General features: G+C 33.0%; 1 protein-coding gene across 1 annotated transcript in view; it reads right to left on the reverse strand.

Annotated features, from left to right (window-relative positions):
* Positions 1–18396, reverse strand: part of LOC128217878 (plexin-B2-like) — a 72866-nt gene that overhangs the window by 13837 nt on the left and 40633 nt on the right. Inside the window, exons 17-32 of the mRNA XM_052925313.1 lie at positions 17167–17257; positions 13760–14032; positions 12997–13158; positions 12467–12581; positions 10804–10911; positions 10450–10598; positions 7694–7824; positions 6175–6234; positions 5914–5988; positions 5500–5566; positions 4550–4735; positions 4095–4251; positions 2676–2849; positions 1971–2095; positions 1353–1430; positions 463–617 (exon numbers count right to left, since the gene is read on the reverse strand). Of these exons, the coding sequence (XP_052781273.1) occupies positions 463–617; positions 1353–1430; positions 1971–2095; positions 2676–2849; positions 4095–4251; positions 4550–4735; positions 5500–5566; positions 5914–5988; positions 6175–6234; positions 7694–7824; positions 10450–10598; positions 10804–10911; positions 12467–12581; positions 12997–13158; positions 13760–14032; positions 17167–17257 (2106 nt within the window). The remainder of the gene's footprint in view (positions 1–462; positions 618–1352; positions 1431–1970; positions 2096–2675; positions 2850–4094; positions 4252–4549; positions 4736–5499; positions 5567–5913; positions 5989–6174; positions 6235–7693; positions 7825–10449; positions 10599–10803; positions 10912–12466; positions 12582–12996; positions 13159–13759; positions 14033–17166; positions 17258–18396) is intronic.

The raw sequence follows: 18396 nt of genomic DNA on the forward strand, positions 1-18396 counted from the left end.
ATTTACATTTTACTGACCGTTCCAAGGCGGTAGCTAACAATCCTTGATAAACATACCTAGTTTTTTTATATAGTATATACGCACTGTGCTGTTTGTGGAGTTTTGTGCAGTTGATTCATGTTTCTCGTTTGTGATTTTTTTGTTTTTGTGTTTTATGTTTTTGGCGTTTACCCTGTGCCATTAAACGGCGTTTATGTTTAAAATTTTGGCTACTGAGCTTGTTTCTGTAGTTTTTCACATAAGTATTGTATAAAATATATGTTAAACTTATTTTAAAAAATTGTAAAAACAACATGTTTCGAAGAGCATAACGTGTTTTCGTGCAAGCTTTAATACATATAAATCTATTTAACATATATTTTGAAGGCATATTAATACCAATGATGTTACCTGGTAGTATGCTAATAAAAGAACAAGCTTTTACGACGATCATCATTCCCTTCAACAAACTACTGTGCTTACCTATGGCTTTTCCAGGCATGTAGTGTGTCGGAATCTATTTTTTGTTTTTCTGCAAGATCATCCAGGAAATCATAGAGGAACTTGACGGGCGGAGGACACTTGCTGCTTTCCAATACCAGGCTGAACAAGTCATCTATGTACTTCACAAGTGACAACTGCGCGGAAAGAAGTAGGTTTGTATAACATGTCTTCGACATTATAAGCTACGGTTTATTTCCTTTACCTAGTCATCGTGCATAGGGTAAGATTACATGTAAATCACAATACATACGTTATGTGGTAAAATGATAAAACATAAGTAACTTAAGGCGTTATGCAGATAAATCTTTAAGCTCAGCAAGTCAATATTATTGAACGTGATTCCCATTCTTTATTTCCTCAATAAAACAAGAACATAATACCAAAGTGCTACATTTGTTACAAAGAGTGACTTAGGTATGAATGCTGGTTCTATAAAATATACCAGACATTTCAATAGTATTTCAACACCAAGAAAGCAAGTACAAGTTTCGCAAGATGAAAAATCGTTCAATAGATCACCTAAACACACAAGACAAACGTTCGATTTTGGAGTCACTTTAATCGACCGAATAAAAACATTTTATCAGATCCATTTCTATTTAATTATATAAACTACATAAATTTTCATTATCTAATTTACGAACTAAGCCTTAAACCATGACAAATATTTCTGATCTTGTTTCTGCTGACAACTTATCTTCTATTTGACTTGCCCAGTCAGATTACCCGACTGAATTTTTCCCTTGCCCTTTGACAATTGTACTGTTCTTGAGCTTATGTTATCACAAACACTGCTGTCAGTTAAGTGAATAATGTTACGATATGTTCAGGTTTTAGTAGTGATTCACATCCCATTCTATAACAATTACCTTGGTTGTGATAAGCCTGTTCAAGTACAGCTCATCAATGGCAGATTTCTCCTTCTTGTTTGCATCATCATCCTTTAACTTAAATGTTATATTTAAATTATAAGCAGGCAACAGGGACAAAAATTCTTTTTTCTTATAAATAATATTTCTTCAACTTGCATATTTAATTAAATACTAACACTCTGTTTCTATTCAGGGTATATATTATAAAATATCATAGCACAATCATTAAATCTTTACACTGTTTTAAAAAATATATGGTATTTCAATGTATTTTTGGTAACATTAACTAACCCGACGTAAATAAATCAATATAACAGCAAGAGTAAAACCGGTTGGTCCTTTTTCTGTTTATACCGGAGAAGGCTTGCGTTAAAAAGAATCTGTCACATAATACACAGTTATATTCAAAGCACCCAGGAAATACTTTTGAAAGCGTGCGAAAGGCTCGCTTACTTTTATTGTTTTTTTAAAGCTTAATGTGTGTATCATATGATGACTCGTAACATGCAATTAAAAACTACTAAATGTATGTGATGTTTAACGATTTGTCATTTTTTTAATTCAATACAAGCAGTTTAAAGACACATCACCGATGAAATATATAATATTAAATACCAAGTGCCACTGTTTCAGTTCCATCGGGTTTTCTTCGTCATGCGAAGTGGAACACTCGGCCGTCAACGGTTGGTCTGACCCCATACTGTTGACATCGAAGCCAGGGTCAATCTGTGCCAAGTTCACTGTAAATAGGTATAAGTGGTAATTTGGGGGGATTTTTGTCTTGTATGATTTATTAACAGTTAGCAGGGTTGTAGTAGAGTTAAGAAACATAAGCTAAAATAGTAAACTACATGTATATTTTTGTTGTCAAAACATTCAAACAGGTGAAGAGATGAGGACGGCAATAACTCCTTTATATAATTCCAAAACTGGTGTGCAGCATCAAAATGACCAAGCCTAAGTTATTTTTTTGTACGCGGTTGATAAAAATTGTGGTAATACAAAAAACTGTTTTGGTATCATTCCAAATTATCAATTTCAAGTGATTTGTATCTCCTTTAAATTAAATCAGGAGACTTTAATTTTACTTAAATTTGATTCACAATTTTGTCGGTAATATTCTTTAACTGTAATAAATAGACGTAGATTGCGTTATTTTCTTTGGTACTTTTTGCGTGACTTATTATTTTTTGTTGCCAATTTATGACGTTTAAAAGTAACTGTTAATTTAATATTTTGTCAGGTCTTAAATTCGTAACGTGTTTGATTAGCAAAACAATCATAATTACATCCTTGTGAAATTAATACAATCTACAGTACCATAATCCTCCTGCTGACTGAGCTCAGCATTCCGTGGATCTACGAGGGCCATGTTACTTTGGTCGGCCACTGCGTAGTGCGCCAGTGTGTTAACACGAATCCATTCACCATCACGCTTGGACGTGTTGTCTTTATCACGAAGTATCATACGTCCACTGAATCCGGCATGCCACTCTAATATAAGAAATAATATGAAAAAATGCTGAAAATTAGATGTTACTTTTAAACATTTATGAATCATCCATTGAAACAAGATCACAACATGCAGATGTCAAAGCGCATCTATTTTTTCAGCTTATTAAGTGTCAAATAACTCCAAGCATGCAATTGTGCATTTTATTCCAAGTGGTAGCAGCGGTGCGTTACCGTTATAGCTTGAGTCTTTGCAGAAATGTCTATTTAAGTCCCACAATAAATATTATGTATTTGACAGTATCACTATCTTTATCAGAGCCTACCATTATGGTCAGCCGAGTCACGGCTCATCTTTTAAGATCTTTATTCAATTCCTTTGGAGAATACCCATCGTGCAACATTACCAGTACAAAATAGCCCTTTACACCATCATTTGCTTTAATTTCGAATGCATTTTTACCCAGTGAGCAGCCAATCTAACCATACGCTCTTTGCTCTTGGATATTTTTGCCAGATTCAGCCATATTTAAGTCGGTATGAAATGCTGTTTGACTTGCTATGTTGCCTTTCAAATTGAATAACACGACTTGTGTATGTGGAAGAAGTGTAAAATTCTAGGACAGATTAGTCAATGCCAATTCCAGTGGAATGCAAAACATGTATATGAACAAGGAAACCATCATTTTGCAGCAATGTTGCCACTACGACTACCAATAAAACGTTCCTCATATTTGAACGACTCTTATATGAACATGCCAATAACAACACAAGAGCTGCATGTTTCTTTAACAACAGATGAGCAAAACATAACATAAATTGATTTTTAAGGATCAATTATTCTAGATAATGGTTGTAATAGATATCAGTATACCATTGCCTTTGAGCAGTCGCACAAATGGCCATTAGTGCAAACTTATATCTTGTCGTTCCTTGTTTGGGGCGTAATACAACACTTAAGTATTTCATTGTATTACACAAGTGTAATGTAACTTCAATTGATGTCATTTCATACAACTTATTCACTATTAAAACGTTTACTGACAAACGAGTAAAAATTGTAATTTAGGCAATGAATGGTGATGTCATTATAAATTGAATCATACGCCTTTTGTCCTTGAATTCAAATTTTCTGAATATAGTTAGGCAAGGGTGAAATGTGTGACCAAGACTCACATAGTTCCTTTATCTTATTTTTAATATATTTTGTATGAACTGGCAACTCATGTACGATCCTATATAAGTCATTTGAGCAAGTATCAGACACAATGAAATTGCTATGCCTACCAAGAAGAAGTTCAGTGGGATCTACGGGAAGTTGCGAGGCCGGGTAGTTGACATAGATCTGGTCGAGACACTTTGCTTTCACCTGGTTAACTGTGTCGCAGTCGAGAGCTTTACATGGGTAGATTTCCTCTCCATTGTCGACCACTACGTTCAATGTCTACGATTCAAATTTACATTCAGCAATATAGTTAAAACATACAGATGCAATAGGAGTTTGTTGTTTCAGCAATTACAATGATGAAACATAGAATATTTTAAATGCAATCCTGATGTTGCTTCCAACAGACATAATGTTAATTTAATGTTTACGCCAAAAATGTTGACCACGCTATGACAACATAAGTTTCTCACTTTTTTCACGAATTAAAGATTTTCATTATTTTAAAAATAATATACTTTTTAACAAGAAATTAAAACACAGAATATGCATGTCCTTCTTTATGTTGAGCACCTACCAATGCTTTAGCCTCAAACTTCACATCCGTCGTTTCCTCGTCTGTGGCCGAGCCTTGATATTTCCGGAGCAGTTTCTCCTCCGAAAGTGTGTACTTTGCATCATTGGTTAAAGCATCGATAGGGCCAGCCTCCATCGTTTTCCTCGTGGCGATGTACAACAGGTACAGAAGTGAACCGGTGTGATCCTTAAAATTGAATTCACACAGGTATGAGTGAACACCAAGTTAAGTAATAAAACAAGGTTCTTTTGCATAAATATGTCGTTCTTTCATGTCTAATGTATTGCTTTTATTCATTGATATTCAGAATGACAGCGAGGCCTTATTAAAATGGAAACTGAAGTACAATTTTTTTTTTGTCTATATCATTCTCTTTGTCTATATCAAACTTGGCCGACCTCACCCAATTTATCAGTCTTGACTCACGTATGTCAGAGACTATTCGTAAAGTACGCTTAACTTCCCCTTTCTGCCTCCTCTAGGTCACCTCTAAGTCATATGTTTATAGGATATATATATATATATTTATATATAATCTCCATTAAAACCTGCTATTCAAGACTAAACACATTGGTCTCGTCAGAATAATATCATTTAATCAGTTTAATTTAATAGATAAATTCTGGGAAGAGAAAAAACTTGTTTGTTCATTCAAGCTGTTTAAAATCAGACCTTGGCAAAGTCTATTTTGAACTCACACATGTTTTTTGTGGCACTGTGACGCTACATCAAATGGAACTCAATTTATTGGTTTTGAGCTAGTTTGTTTTACGCTGATCAATAAGAACTTTGAACTTGTCTGTCATAGTTTAGTGAAGATCAGCTAAGAAGTTTCTCAGAAGAACTCAACTCAACAAGGAACACTACCTTAACAATAAGTTTAGGGTACATTGCTTAGATCAACTTGGATCTGTTCAGAATTATCGTCCCTACTCAACTAAGAACATTACCTTTAGGTGAGGGTACAAACAGAGGGACAGCCAGTTGCTCAGAAGCTTCTCCGTGATACTCTCACTCCTGTAAATAGTAATTTGTTAACATCGCACATGTATGCAAGACATAATTGTGGGAATAATGATGATCAGGTAATGGCGTAAATATATTGTTTACAATCCCTCGCTCATCGATTGCTTTCAAACTTTTTTGTTTGTTGTATTTTTTTCAATTGGAAAAAAACTTGTTACAATGTGTATAATTGCCCCTTATTTGCAAGCTTTCAATGCCAAAACAGTTGTTTTTATACATATCTTTATGTTTTTTATATATTTTTCTTCTGCACATAGCTACTGAAATAATATAATGTCACCAAGCATGCATAGTTCACACAGTTGTCTACCGGATACCATTACAGGAAATGAATTTACCTTCTGAACAATGATTTCACGCCTCTCTTGGAAGAAGGGTCCTCAACCAATTGGGTGATCAGAACTTGTAACACTCTTAAAATATCATATACAACATGGTTTTTTTTAAAATGAAAAAAACATTTCAAAGCAAAAGTGTTGTTGTTGTTTTTTATAGAAACAAAGATTTTTATTCTAGACTTCTGTAAAAATATTTTTTTAATTTCTCAAGATGATTCTGCATTATAGCCCCTTGTATTTACACATAAATAATAATCTTACTCATGCATGTAGTCCATACGTCCCATCATGATGGCGCATAGATTGCCAGCAAAATTGGATCTGTAATATAAAAAAAGTCAATTACCATTCGTTGTTTAAAGAACATACCAACATAATTATGGTCAACACTTCGACAATACAGCTACATCTTAAACAATAATATTTAAACAGCAAAATGTAGGAACAAACAGAAACAGGTCTTATGGTGTTTCTAATTACCATTACAAATATCTTTTACAAAACAATGAACTGTTTAAATCCTGAAAAGTATCTGCTACATGTCACACAATGGATTCTGTCATTCTTTTTCAATTCACAGCAAACTATGATTTCATATTTCCTGTTAACGTCACTTTTCCCGTTTACATCATCTTTCCCGATTAATATTTATGTGAAAAGCTACAGAAACAAGCTCAGTAGCAAAACGTTTAAACATAAACCCTGTTTAATGAAACTTGGTAAACGCCAAAGACATAGAACACAAAAACAAAAAATCACAAACAAGAAACATGGAAGAACAACACAAAACTCCACAAACAGCACAGTGCATACATACTATATAAAAAAACTAAGTTACATTTCCCGTTGTAAAATCGCTCTCGCAACATCATATTTCCCATTCGCATAATATTTTCCGCTAACATATTGTTTCCCGTTTACAACTTATATCCGACTAACGTCATATTTTTCCACTTAAGTCATAATTCCAAATTACACCATATGTATTTAAAGATAGCTTAATCATTACACTTTCCAATGGATTTTGCAAATTATTGAAATATAGATATAACTTGCCAAAAAAGAGCAATATTTTTCATTTTATTCAATAAAAAGTTTCAATATCTTTACTGGACATCGACATTGATGAATAGATATGTTTGGTTTATTCTAAATTCATTTAGTTTGATTGTGATGATAGCTGAACGCTGATATGAGATACTATCAAGTCCATTTCTTGGGCAGAAACCAGAACTATGGCCTTTATAGCCGATAGAATGTTCCCATTGTAAGATAAGATTCAAACGAAAACGTACAATAAGCGATTTTGGTATTATATGTATATTCATTTGGCTTGTAATCACAGAAAATTACATTTCCACTCATTGTTATGACATCCAATATTACTGTAATCACTCTGTGAACAATATTTTTGAAATAACATCACAATCAATACAGTGTCACATATTCTACAATATTTGAGAGTGTTTGTTCTGGTTTCATTATCCATGAACTACCATATTCGAATGGTTACTTTAAGGCAGAAAGTTCTAAACATGCATTAAGCAGCGTGCATATAAATCACATCAATAGTCTTATAAATTATAGGCACCCTACCTATTGTAACTACAATATATATTGTACAAAACAGTGACTACACCTACTACCCTTAGGGCTAAAGTTATACTTAACTTGTGCTTTGTGCTCGGTGTGTACAATTTCAAAAACTCGGGTAATACGTACAGTATCTGTTACTCAATCTCCAACAACATACATTAATAATCGTGTCGATATAACATACTTTTCCTTGATAAAGAAGTGTTTCTGTTTCTCCATGGTCGTTATCAGGGAAACGAGGAAGAACTTGTTCTCAAGCAGACCTTGGAAACGTTCCATTCCCGTCCTCGCTCGAGCCCGCAGTTCGTCAGACATCTGTAAAAGTGAGAAATAACCATTAAACATCAGCTGCCATTAAGTAGGATATCAGATTATTTTTGATCTTTCAAATAATCTTATAAAGTTATATTAGTAATGGTAACATGAATACGTACGTACACATCATAGCAAAATGGTATTTGATAAGATGTTATATTTATGTTATTGTTACTTATACATTTACAAAAATAAGAAGCCTACTTATTAAGTGTCAACTATGCATGCATTGTGAAATCTTGTAGTAACTATGACTATGAGCTTGTGGAACTCTTGAATTTACCTTAATTAACTTAACAGATAATTTCCTGCTTCTCGGTATTAAGAGACACTTTAACTTTTAGTACATTAACAATAGCACATATATCAACATTAAATGTTAGGACCTATAAATTGATAAAAGTACATATACATAATGTTAATGAGATTTAAGCTGAGAGATCAAACAAAAAGCTTATCAGAAGCCCGAGGTTTCCCAGAAATATTTGTTCATTCAATCAAAGTTTTTTTATCACATAGACAAACGCACATATAAACCATAGTCAAACTGATACAAGAGCCAGCAAATTAAATAGACAATATGAAATATAGAATGATAAAGATGTAGTTTCATACTTTACATAAGAAAGTTACAGAGTGGAAGCCAAGGTTCAATTTATGTCTGTTTTATTTTGAAAATTAGTAAAACAAGAGTTAAAGGTCTTGCTACATGAGTGTATTGCCTCTGGCTATATATTTACCAAGTTTCATTTAAAACTCATAAACTGTTTTAAGATGTTACAGGTTGATGTTTAAAGTTCTTCCACACAACAAATGCGCTGATGACGTAGATTCCAGTTATAACTACACCAAGGCTATGACAATAACTCGTCATGCTTTCTTCAAAAGGCAGACAATCCAAAACATAACACACACTACAAGAGAAAATTATTTGGAGCCACTGAGTCCAGTATCCAACAAGAACACCGCAAGCAAACCCTCCATGCTCGTCTTCTTTACTCAGTCAAACAACATAGGGATTAATTCAACAAATATGTTGAAACATGGGAATTGCATATGGGAATTTGAACTAGGTAAATGTCTTAAAAAGGTTTTATGATAGTATCGTCAATGATGCATGAGCTATTGCAAAATCAAAGTCTTAGTCAAAGTCGCAATAGCGACACCAAACGTTATGCCAATAATTGATTCTAACCTGTTTTTACTGGACAAAAAACAAACCAAAGAAACAGATAAGTCGACATTCACATATATCCAAGAATAATGCAAGGAGGGAAACATTCACATAACAATTATCACATTCAACTTGCTGGAAAAAATGAAAATCAATCTACATTTTGCCTCACCAGAGTTTGATAGTTCTAACATTCCTGAGTGGTGTCTGACAATGTGGCTTGCAGCAATCGAAGAGGCATTTAAAGTCAGTACAAAACAAAGACTATACCATACCATTGCTTGTGTCAAAAATTGATTCATGGAACCAACATGCTATCAAAATTGAGCATAAACAGTTTAGAAATGCATTTTTCCCATATAATATCACTTATTTTATTGTATATAAGTACCATTTAACATCTTTGAAACATTCAACAAACAATACAATAATACTTGATGAAACATGGCATAAGGAAGTGGTTACTTTGAGCATTACCTGTACAAAATATTGCCATATTACCATCAATGTTTAAAGACACATTAGTAAATGTTTGGATGTAATCAAATGTAAAATAAAGTATAAAATTCTGAAAAACATTTCAATGCGTTAAGATAAAAAATGACATCAACTTTATAAACAGAAAGATAAAAGAGATGGTGTCAGGAATTACACCTTAAAAGTGTTAGTTTGTAAAAGGGAGCTATGTGCACTGCTGCACACCAAAAAGATACTTTTTAAGGGTTTCATAAAACAAAATTTATAATACATAATTGTAATTGTAATTGTCATCACTGCAGAGGAACATGTCAACATTATAATCTTATGTTATACCAGTCTCCTTTCGAACACAATTTTTTTTGTCGACAATTTTCACTATCAGACAAAAGATTCAAAAAGCATTTAAGAGACATAACCAAGACAGTTATTTCCTACTTTATTCTTCATAATCAAATACGCTGTTCATAGATATATAAAAGGGCTTTAACAAAAAAGTTGAATCCAGGTCCACATGCATTTGTAAATTCAATGATCTTACATCATTTTATTGGTTTCCATGTTATAAATATTCTATTTTAGGCAGCTTTGCATCATTACCATTCACATTATGCTTAACAATCCTGATAGAAATATTCAAAAACTGTTAAACGAATGGAAATATTTACGAGCCACATGATAACCTGGACAAAACAAAGGCAAGTAGGCTTCGAATCAATATATATGTTTGTTAAACGAAGTAGTTATTTAACGAGGTCGGACGTAATCCGATTTAAGCAAAATTATTGCTAAGAGCCATTGGCCAGGTTGTTCTAAACTCATGTGAAATATTAAGTTAAAACCATCAACTTAAGTAAACTTAGAATTATGAACACATTGGCTTTTATGTTTCAAATCGATAAGTGCATTCAATGTTGTACAAGTAATGCTGTGTTAGATATATATGGTGGAAAAGGGTTATAAAGCATGCGTACCTTGTAACTACTTACTACAGGATCTGACATCAGATAGTCGGTAGCGAACATGACATTACACGCGTACTGTTGATACGAGTGGTAGGGGAATCCCTGCTCTATAAGGTTACGATTAACTGTCGACATTGACGTCTGCATGTCAAGAAACTCTAAAATAGTTTAGGAAATGACATTCAAAAGGTTAACTATGACATATTTTTCATCTGGTTTAGAAAATGTATTTTTTTAAACATCAATAAGGTAATCAACCCAATATCTCCATTTAATTTTATCACTAAACGCATTATCATATTTCACTACTCAGCACAATGTCATAGTTATCATGATTTGCTTTGACTCATCGAGGTTACTGACCTTCTTTTGCAACATGCTTGATTTCCAATTCAAGGTTGTTGAGTTGTTTTTCCAAAGCCCTTGCTTTTGACCCAACCTTTCGGTATTTGCAGACAAAGAATGTTATCACTGTAAGAGTCAAAAAGAGCTTTCAGTAGAAGTATCAAACAAAAATCTATTCACTGTATGAAAAAAAGAAAGAATGTTATAAAAATCAGACAAACGATGTAAGCACTGAAAGTTTAAGACAAATAATGCAGTCACTGACAGTAACAGACTAAGAATGATATCACTTAAAGCACCAGTCAACATGGTTCCAATTTTTATACTAGGGGCATTTTTTAACAAACATTGGAGAGTACAAAAGACAATGTAATACATCAAATATCTAAGCCATAGTCCTTAAAGTTTTTTATCAAGAAGAATTTTAAAGATTATCCTATACATTTAAAAAAAACTTGTTACCCCCGTTGGTGAGCCAGATTTGACCGCAGGGGATAATTTCAACAAACTTGGTAAAGGGGTACTAGACAATGTAATACACCAAATACGTAAGTTATAGGCCTCATCGTTTTTTCCAAGAATATTTTGATTTTTTTCCTTTGGGATGTCATGGTAACGATTTTGAAAGTGAACTTTCCAAGAAACATCCCAGTAAAGTTTCATCTAATTTTGCCAGGCGGATTTGGAAGAGATGCCATTTGAAGCAATTGGTGACAAACAACGCAGTGATCACAGATGTCGGATGGTGGGCGATGGGAAAAGCTCATCCTGAGCCCTACGTGCTCAGTTGATCTAAAAATGCTTTCATAAGACAGAATCAGCCAAAAAAATGCTGCTACTATTAATAGTTTAAACCAAATAATGCTAGCACTTGAATTATATAGATAGAATGCTATGACGGTTTGTATCAGTCGAACATTTCTTTTGCTACTAGAGGAATAAACACGGGTTATTATTTATATTTTGTGTCTTTGATATCATTTCCTTGCAAAAAGGGACATTTAAATACGCATAATCAACAACATGATAGCAATCCATTTCAAAAACGTATCTGTAATGTTGTGAGCATAGAAGCTCCGCCTCTATATGCAAATTAGTAACCGCCCTGCTAAGGCACCAAGGTGGAACCCCTAGAAGTATCAGAGAGGCAGTATGATTCAGACAATTGATGTACTCACATGTTATACACTTGTAGAATAAATGTAGTAAATATTTAAGTGTCTATATTTGCATACCTACATTAAAACACAACAGTATCATGCTTAAAATGAAAGTTATATGGGCCTTGCCTTTTCAAATGTTTTTGCTACGATTAAAAGACTGCTCCAAAATCCATATTGTTACATATTATACAATAACAAATGCAACATAATAATATTTCGATGATTGTGTGATATCAGGTAATCAAGGGAAATAACGCAACAAATTTTAGCATGAAATACGATATTTTGTACAAGCATATATGATTATGGAAATGCAAACATAAGTTCACATATAAAAGTTGCATTCCAATACCTCAAATAGTTTTAAATGATTGCCAACCTTTAGTTTTTGGCATGATGTTGAGATTTCCAAGGCTATGCAAATATATTAATTTTCAAGAAGCAAACAGCAGATAAGCGACCCATACACGCTTATTAATATACTACAAAACTTCAAGCAGAAATGTATGTATTCTTACCCATCACAAGAAGAAACACCGCTGCTGCAGCTGATGCTCCGGCAATGATAAGGATGTTAGGGTCTTGTTTGTACTGAATGTATCCTACAGTTGTATGGATGTTTCCAACTGAAACCTTCAAACAGGAACTATAATGAACTAAATATTATTTGTATGTACAATAAGCTATGCTTCAAAATTTATCTTTAAGTTAATAACATAGTTTTCTTCCGTAATCTAACTAGAACTTACAACTGTTACAATTATGTGCCAAATGAAAGAAAGACAAAGTATTACAAGCGGATGAAAATTTCTCCTCAATTTTTATCAGTTGGGTATTATACTGTAAGTTTTATTTTTAGTCTCTTTTGGTTTTGAGATATTTACAAATTGAAGTCAATGTCAGACTTTTTAAAACACACAAATATCTTAGCATCAACTGTACTTCATAACAATAAAGGCACTGCTTTTAACTCACCCTTGTACCTCACCATATAATAGTTCATGAGTTAATATTATTCTGACCAGTATTTCCAAAAGGCAAATCTGACCTTAACTTCTGGAAGACTTTGTCCCGGCTTTTCCGGTTTAGGCTGGGTCCTCGGAGCTTTACATGTCATGTAACTATCTTTAACCTCTATCACACTACATTCCTCGACCCCTATTGTGATCTTAAAATCAGACGTTGTTGCAACTAGATCCAGTTTGTCTCCCTGAAAGATCATAAAAATGAAACTATTAAAATAATGATTTAGACGAATGTGGCAGTGACAAATATAAAATAACTAAAAATTATTTATTTTAGTACCACAAGTGTTTCTAAATTTGACCCAAACGCCATCGCTTATTGGATCAAATCAGGAGTATTGCGATTAACTATCAGAGAATATTCAAAACTATACATTTCTTTCATTTATGAAAGCATTAAAATGCAGCCCCAATCACTCAAAAGATCATACGCCTAACACGCCAAAACTAAAATTCTCACACACACAATTACTCCTATATACAAAAAAAACTAGTGAATTATACTAGCCCTAAAATACCATCTTTAAAGCCTCAAACGTTTTAAAAGAAGAGAATTAGCTCGAAAAGGAAAAAAATGTTCACACTAAATAAAAAAAATATGCCGAGCTTGTTCCTCTAATTTATAATGGATCAAGCCTTTATTAGAAATCAAGTTTGATCTAGACGGGGCAGTAGCTTCATTAAGTATGTTAAATTATTTGAACCTCCGTCGTATGCATACTTGGCAGCGCAAAAAGGTTAGGAAGTAATAACATAAAATTAGAAATTTTATATGATAAGTGTTACCTTAATTTTCAAATACTGTTCTTCTGATGAAAAAAGAACTACCCCATCACCAAACTTGTAAATGGACGGGTCATGGTAATACGATAGAGTAAAGCTTTTCTCCACACCATCCAAACTTATAATGATATCAACAGAAACACATCCGTCACAGTCTGCGGCACGCTTCTTCCTTGAAGGCTCATCATCTAATTGTTCTTTAACTTGTGTTGGTGCCCTTGGGATTTTACAAAGCATCTCATCTGTTCTGTTTTTGGTAATCTCACAGAACTCTGCCTGAAAAAAACGATCAAATGCTACAATATGCCATATCCCTTAGACTCTACAATAAACTAACATTGTAGAATCCTCTTATCATAATCCTGACCACACAGAATATTTTTAGAAATATTCTGTATATCAATATGCATCATTATTCAATTTTAATTATAAATTCAAGTTTAAAACAAATTAGTTCTTTTGTAGCAATATCTAGCACAGCTCTGTACATTTTTTTACTCCTTAAGGTATTAGCCATGTAATACAACTCGGGAAACATCGGGTAACATCGACATATATCGCCACTCGCCGTAACAGATCGCGACGAACATCGGGCGTATTCGGCCTGTACCGGATATTGCTATTTTTAGAAACAGAAGGTATTTCCCGGCTATTCATAGGTCAATAATGGAATTTCTACATCGTAGGATTTGGAAACATTGTGATGTTTTTCTCATGAATATACGTTTAAAATAAATAAACATTAAAAGTACACACTGACATTTGATTACGATACATCTAACAATTTGAGTCATTACAGTAAAACATGGATTATAAGTGAAATATACGCGTAAGAGAAGATTTTCTCTCGAAAAAAACGAACTGTCAACAATCGGCATGGAACTGGGATATTCGGATATTCGTATTAAAGGGCTCTGAATGTAAGTATCCTTGAGCAGTTTTGTACGTTGATGTGTTCAAAAACGTTTGTTTTTTTAATTTATCTTTGGAATTCTTAAATCATTTCTATTAGCTAAATGTTTAGACAGCATGTTCATATTTTACATGTATTTATGTACATGTTACATATTTTTATATGTACTTATGTACATAACTTATGTTTAAATATGATATGAGTATGTAATCTTTAAATTGATTGTTTTATCTTAGAAAAATATTAGACTTAAAATTTTGTTTAAAAATGATGTGTTTTGGTACGTGACCTATTTCTAACATACCATAATACATGTACATACCCGTTATTTGTTTACAAAATGCATATTTTCAAAATTAACCCGTGAAAAAAAGTTGTATGTGGTTTGGGGCTTGAAGCCGCATCTGCTAGGACACTATTGACATTCATTGGCTTGGTGTAGGTCTCGTTAAAACCCCATACTGTTGTGAATCTTTATCAACCATATGCACAACAACTACACCTTTGTGCCTACCAACCCTTACTCTTGGCTAAAACAGATATTAGTGCAGAATGTATAATACTTGTGCATTTGTATTTTACGGTGGTAGTTTCTGCTGGTTGATAATCAGAAGTCTAATTTCTTTCAGGCAGGAAAATGACTGCATATTACTTAGTCAACAACACTGGGTTATGAAGAATTCCAGCCTGCATTAAATACTATGTTGGATCCTTGAGAGCGGATTTGACAGCCATGTCCATCCACAAGGCAGTCGCATCTGATCGAGATGATGATTGATGTGAGTATTTCATATATAACATATTTGACTTGGTTTTTGTTTTTATAAACACACTGTATTCAATAATCAAGTGGTGGTGGTGGTGGTGATGATGGTGGTCAAGTGGTGGTGGTGGTGGTGATGATGATGATGGTGATGATGATTATGATGATGATGATGAATTTTATTGATAAATTTAATAATTTTCTTTATATATATACATGTATGTATCAGCTTGTTGTTGTTTTTTCAAAATAATGTCGAGAAATATTAAACTGTTTATATTTTATTTTGTATATGTATGGCAGTATAATTATCTATACTAATTAGTTAAAAAGGCTTTAAAGTACAAGTTGTTTCCTTTACAGCACTAAACATTCTTGATGGGTAAAGTACCTGAAGGTGCATGAAAACCAAATCAGCATTGACTCAGCATTGAGTAGTTATCATCTGTGCACACACTACAAGTACAAAGCATGGGAACAGGCCAAACTTCAAATGTTGAAGAGTGAAGAATTATTGTGAAAAAAAACTAAATGTTAGAATACCAATGACAAAATAAAACAGATCGACATCAAATTACCCACAGAGATTGTTTACATGTTATAATATTAAAAAAACAACAACATTAGTTGAGAACTTTCACTCTGATATTTTTGGAGGGGCGAGCCCACTTAGTGTTGTTGTTTCTTCACATATTTAAGTTTAAAAGTACACTCATTTGTTTTAAACTCTGTATTCTTAGTTAGTATCATAAGTAAAATTCATTTATTTGAAAGAGTACATTTTATGAATAAGTCCAATTAAGCTTTATAAATTTTTACAAGAAAAAGGTTGATTTTTAAGCATTTTATTAGCTATAAAAATGTATGGTAGCATGACATTATGTATATTTTCTTCAAAACTGGACGGTAAACTATCATAAATTGTCTTTTAAATTGTTCAATAGACATCATAGATAATATCTGAAATGATTTCAGCAGCTTGCCTAATAGTTAACTATTTTTTATGAATTTTATAAAACTGCTATATATTTTCCAACATCGAAAAACTGCTCTTTTCCGAAGAATCATAAGATCAATTAAAATGATTTTTTTCCATGTGTATCAATAATGTGTTCGTTTGAACTTTAGTTTTCTGTTAACTGAAGATTATTTTACCAGAAACTGTTGTGTTTATTTCATAATCTCTGATAATGCGAAAAAAAATCAAATATAGACAAAATATTTACTCATCGCTCTTTGTAGCCCTTGGAGTTTGGGGGTGGGTGTAATGAAACATAAATAACTTTTTTAATTCACGGTAAAAAATCTTCAAAATTTGGATAAAAGTCCCATAGTGTACCGTGATTATAACTATGTTGTCGGTTAAAGCTTTTAAAAAAGTGTGTATTACGCGGCTAATACCTTAAATATTCATAACATATATAGTCAAAGCTAAGAAAACTTAGTATTCTTATAATTTATATTATTGCTTTAACGAAAAAAAAATACAATTTTAATGAGAGTTTGGTTTGTTTGTGGTGTTTTTTATTTGTGTTTGTAGTGAAAATTTGTTTATTTGTGTGTGTGATGTTAATTTGTTTTTGACGTTACTTCATTGTTGTTTGGGTCATTTTCTTGTGCATCGTTTGGGTTTTTGTCTTGTTCCCCTAAACTACTGTAACTCGGCTTGTGCCTGTATTTTTCATTGTATTATATCTACGTTAAGTTTGTTTGCTAATACTGAATTAATATTACCGCTGACTTGGCTCCATCAACAACTAGAGTAATTTTTCCAACATTTGCATTGGTAAAATCTTTGCCTGTCACAGTCATCACAGTTCCGCCACTTAAAAAGAAATTTAGAACAAGTATTAATGTTATCTACGTAAAATCCTTAATCGATAAAAACATATTGTATCATTGTTTAGCAAATCAAACAAAAACTGGAGGTAAAATCAATACATTCACAAGCAATAGACGAAAGATTGATTCCATAATATTAGAAACAAAAGGATGATGGGAATTACAATTAACAATCCAATATTGGTCAAAGTTTAAATATGTTTATAAAGTCATTAGGTCTTTAAGTACAAAGGTGCAAAATACTACAGTATTTAACCCGTTGACAGAACATCATCGTGATCCACTGAGTCTGTCAAATTCTTGACAGCATCTTATTTAATGTTTTGTTAAATAAGAGTTTCTCAAAGTAATACAAAGTCACACAATGAAACCATTTAAACAGTTTGGTGTTCCAAAGTGCATGTCAACTGATGATCAGAAACCATATTATTTGAAAAGGTACCTGTGATCTTGTGCATGTCATTTGGATCAAGTCAACTGGTGATCAGAAACCATATTATTTGAAAAGGTACCTGTGATCTTGTGCAAGTCATTTGGATCAAGTCAATGATGATCAGAAACCATATTATTGATGAAGGTCACTAAGATCTTTCCCTTGATATTTTGACCTCATTATAATGGTAAAATACCATCTTCGACAAGATATATGGACAGTAAGGTTTCAGTGAAATACCATAGTTTTCAGGAAAGAACATATGAAAGACAAGACTGCAAATTGCGACAAATCAAGCCCATTGAAAGAGCCTTTTGCAGTTAAACAAAACGTGTACCTGCGAAACTCACCTCAACATGGTGAACTCCATGGAAATCTCTTTTGAAATTCTTATAATGCATGGTAAAGATTCAGCCTGGGTAAAGCGCAATCTGGCCTGTCCTATTACAGTACTCATTTTGACATTTAACTACTAAGCCCGACCTTGAACTTTGAGGTACAGACCTGGGTCTTATGCGTAACACATCGCCTCATAGTGGTGAACCTTCATGGCAAGTTTTTGAAATCCTGGACAAGGATCATTAAGGATCATTTTAACCTTTGAAGTCTAAGCGTGACCTTGATCTTTTAGGTACAGACCTTTGCAGTGTGCCCGACACACCGCCTCATCATGGTGAACCATTTTTTGT

This window comes from Mya arenaria, chromosome 14 (genome assembly GCF_026914265.1).
Source record: "Mya arenaria isolate MELC-2E11 chromosome 14, ASM2691426v1".
NCBI lineage: Eukaryota > Metazoa > Mollusca > Bivalvia > Myida > Myidae > Mya > Mya arenaria.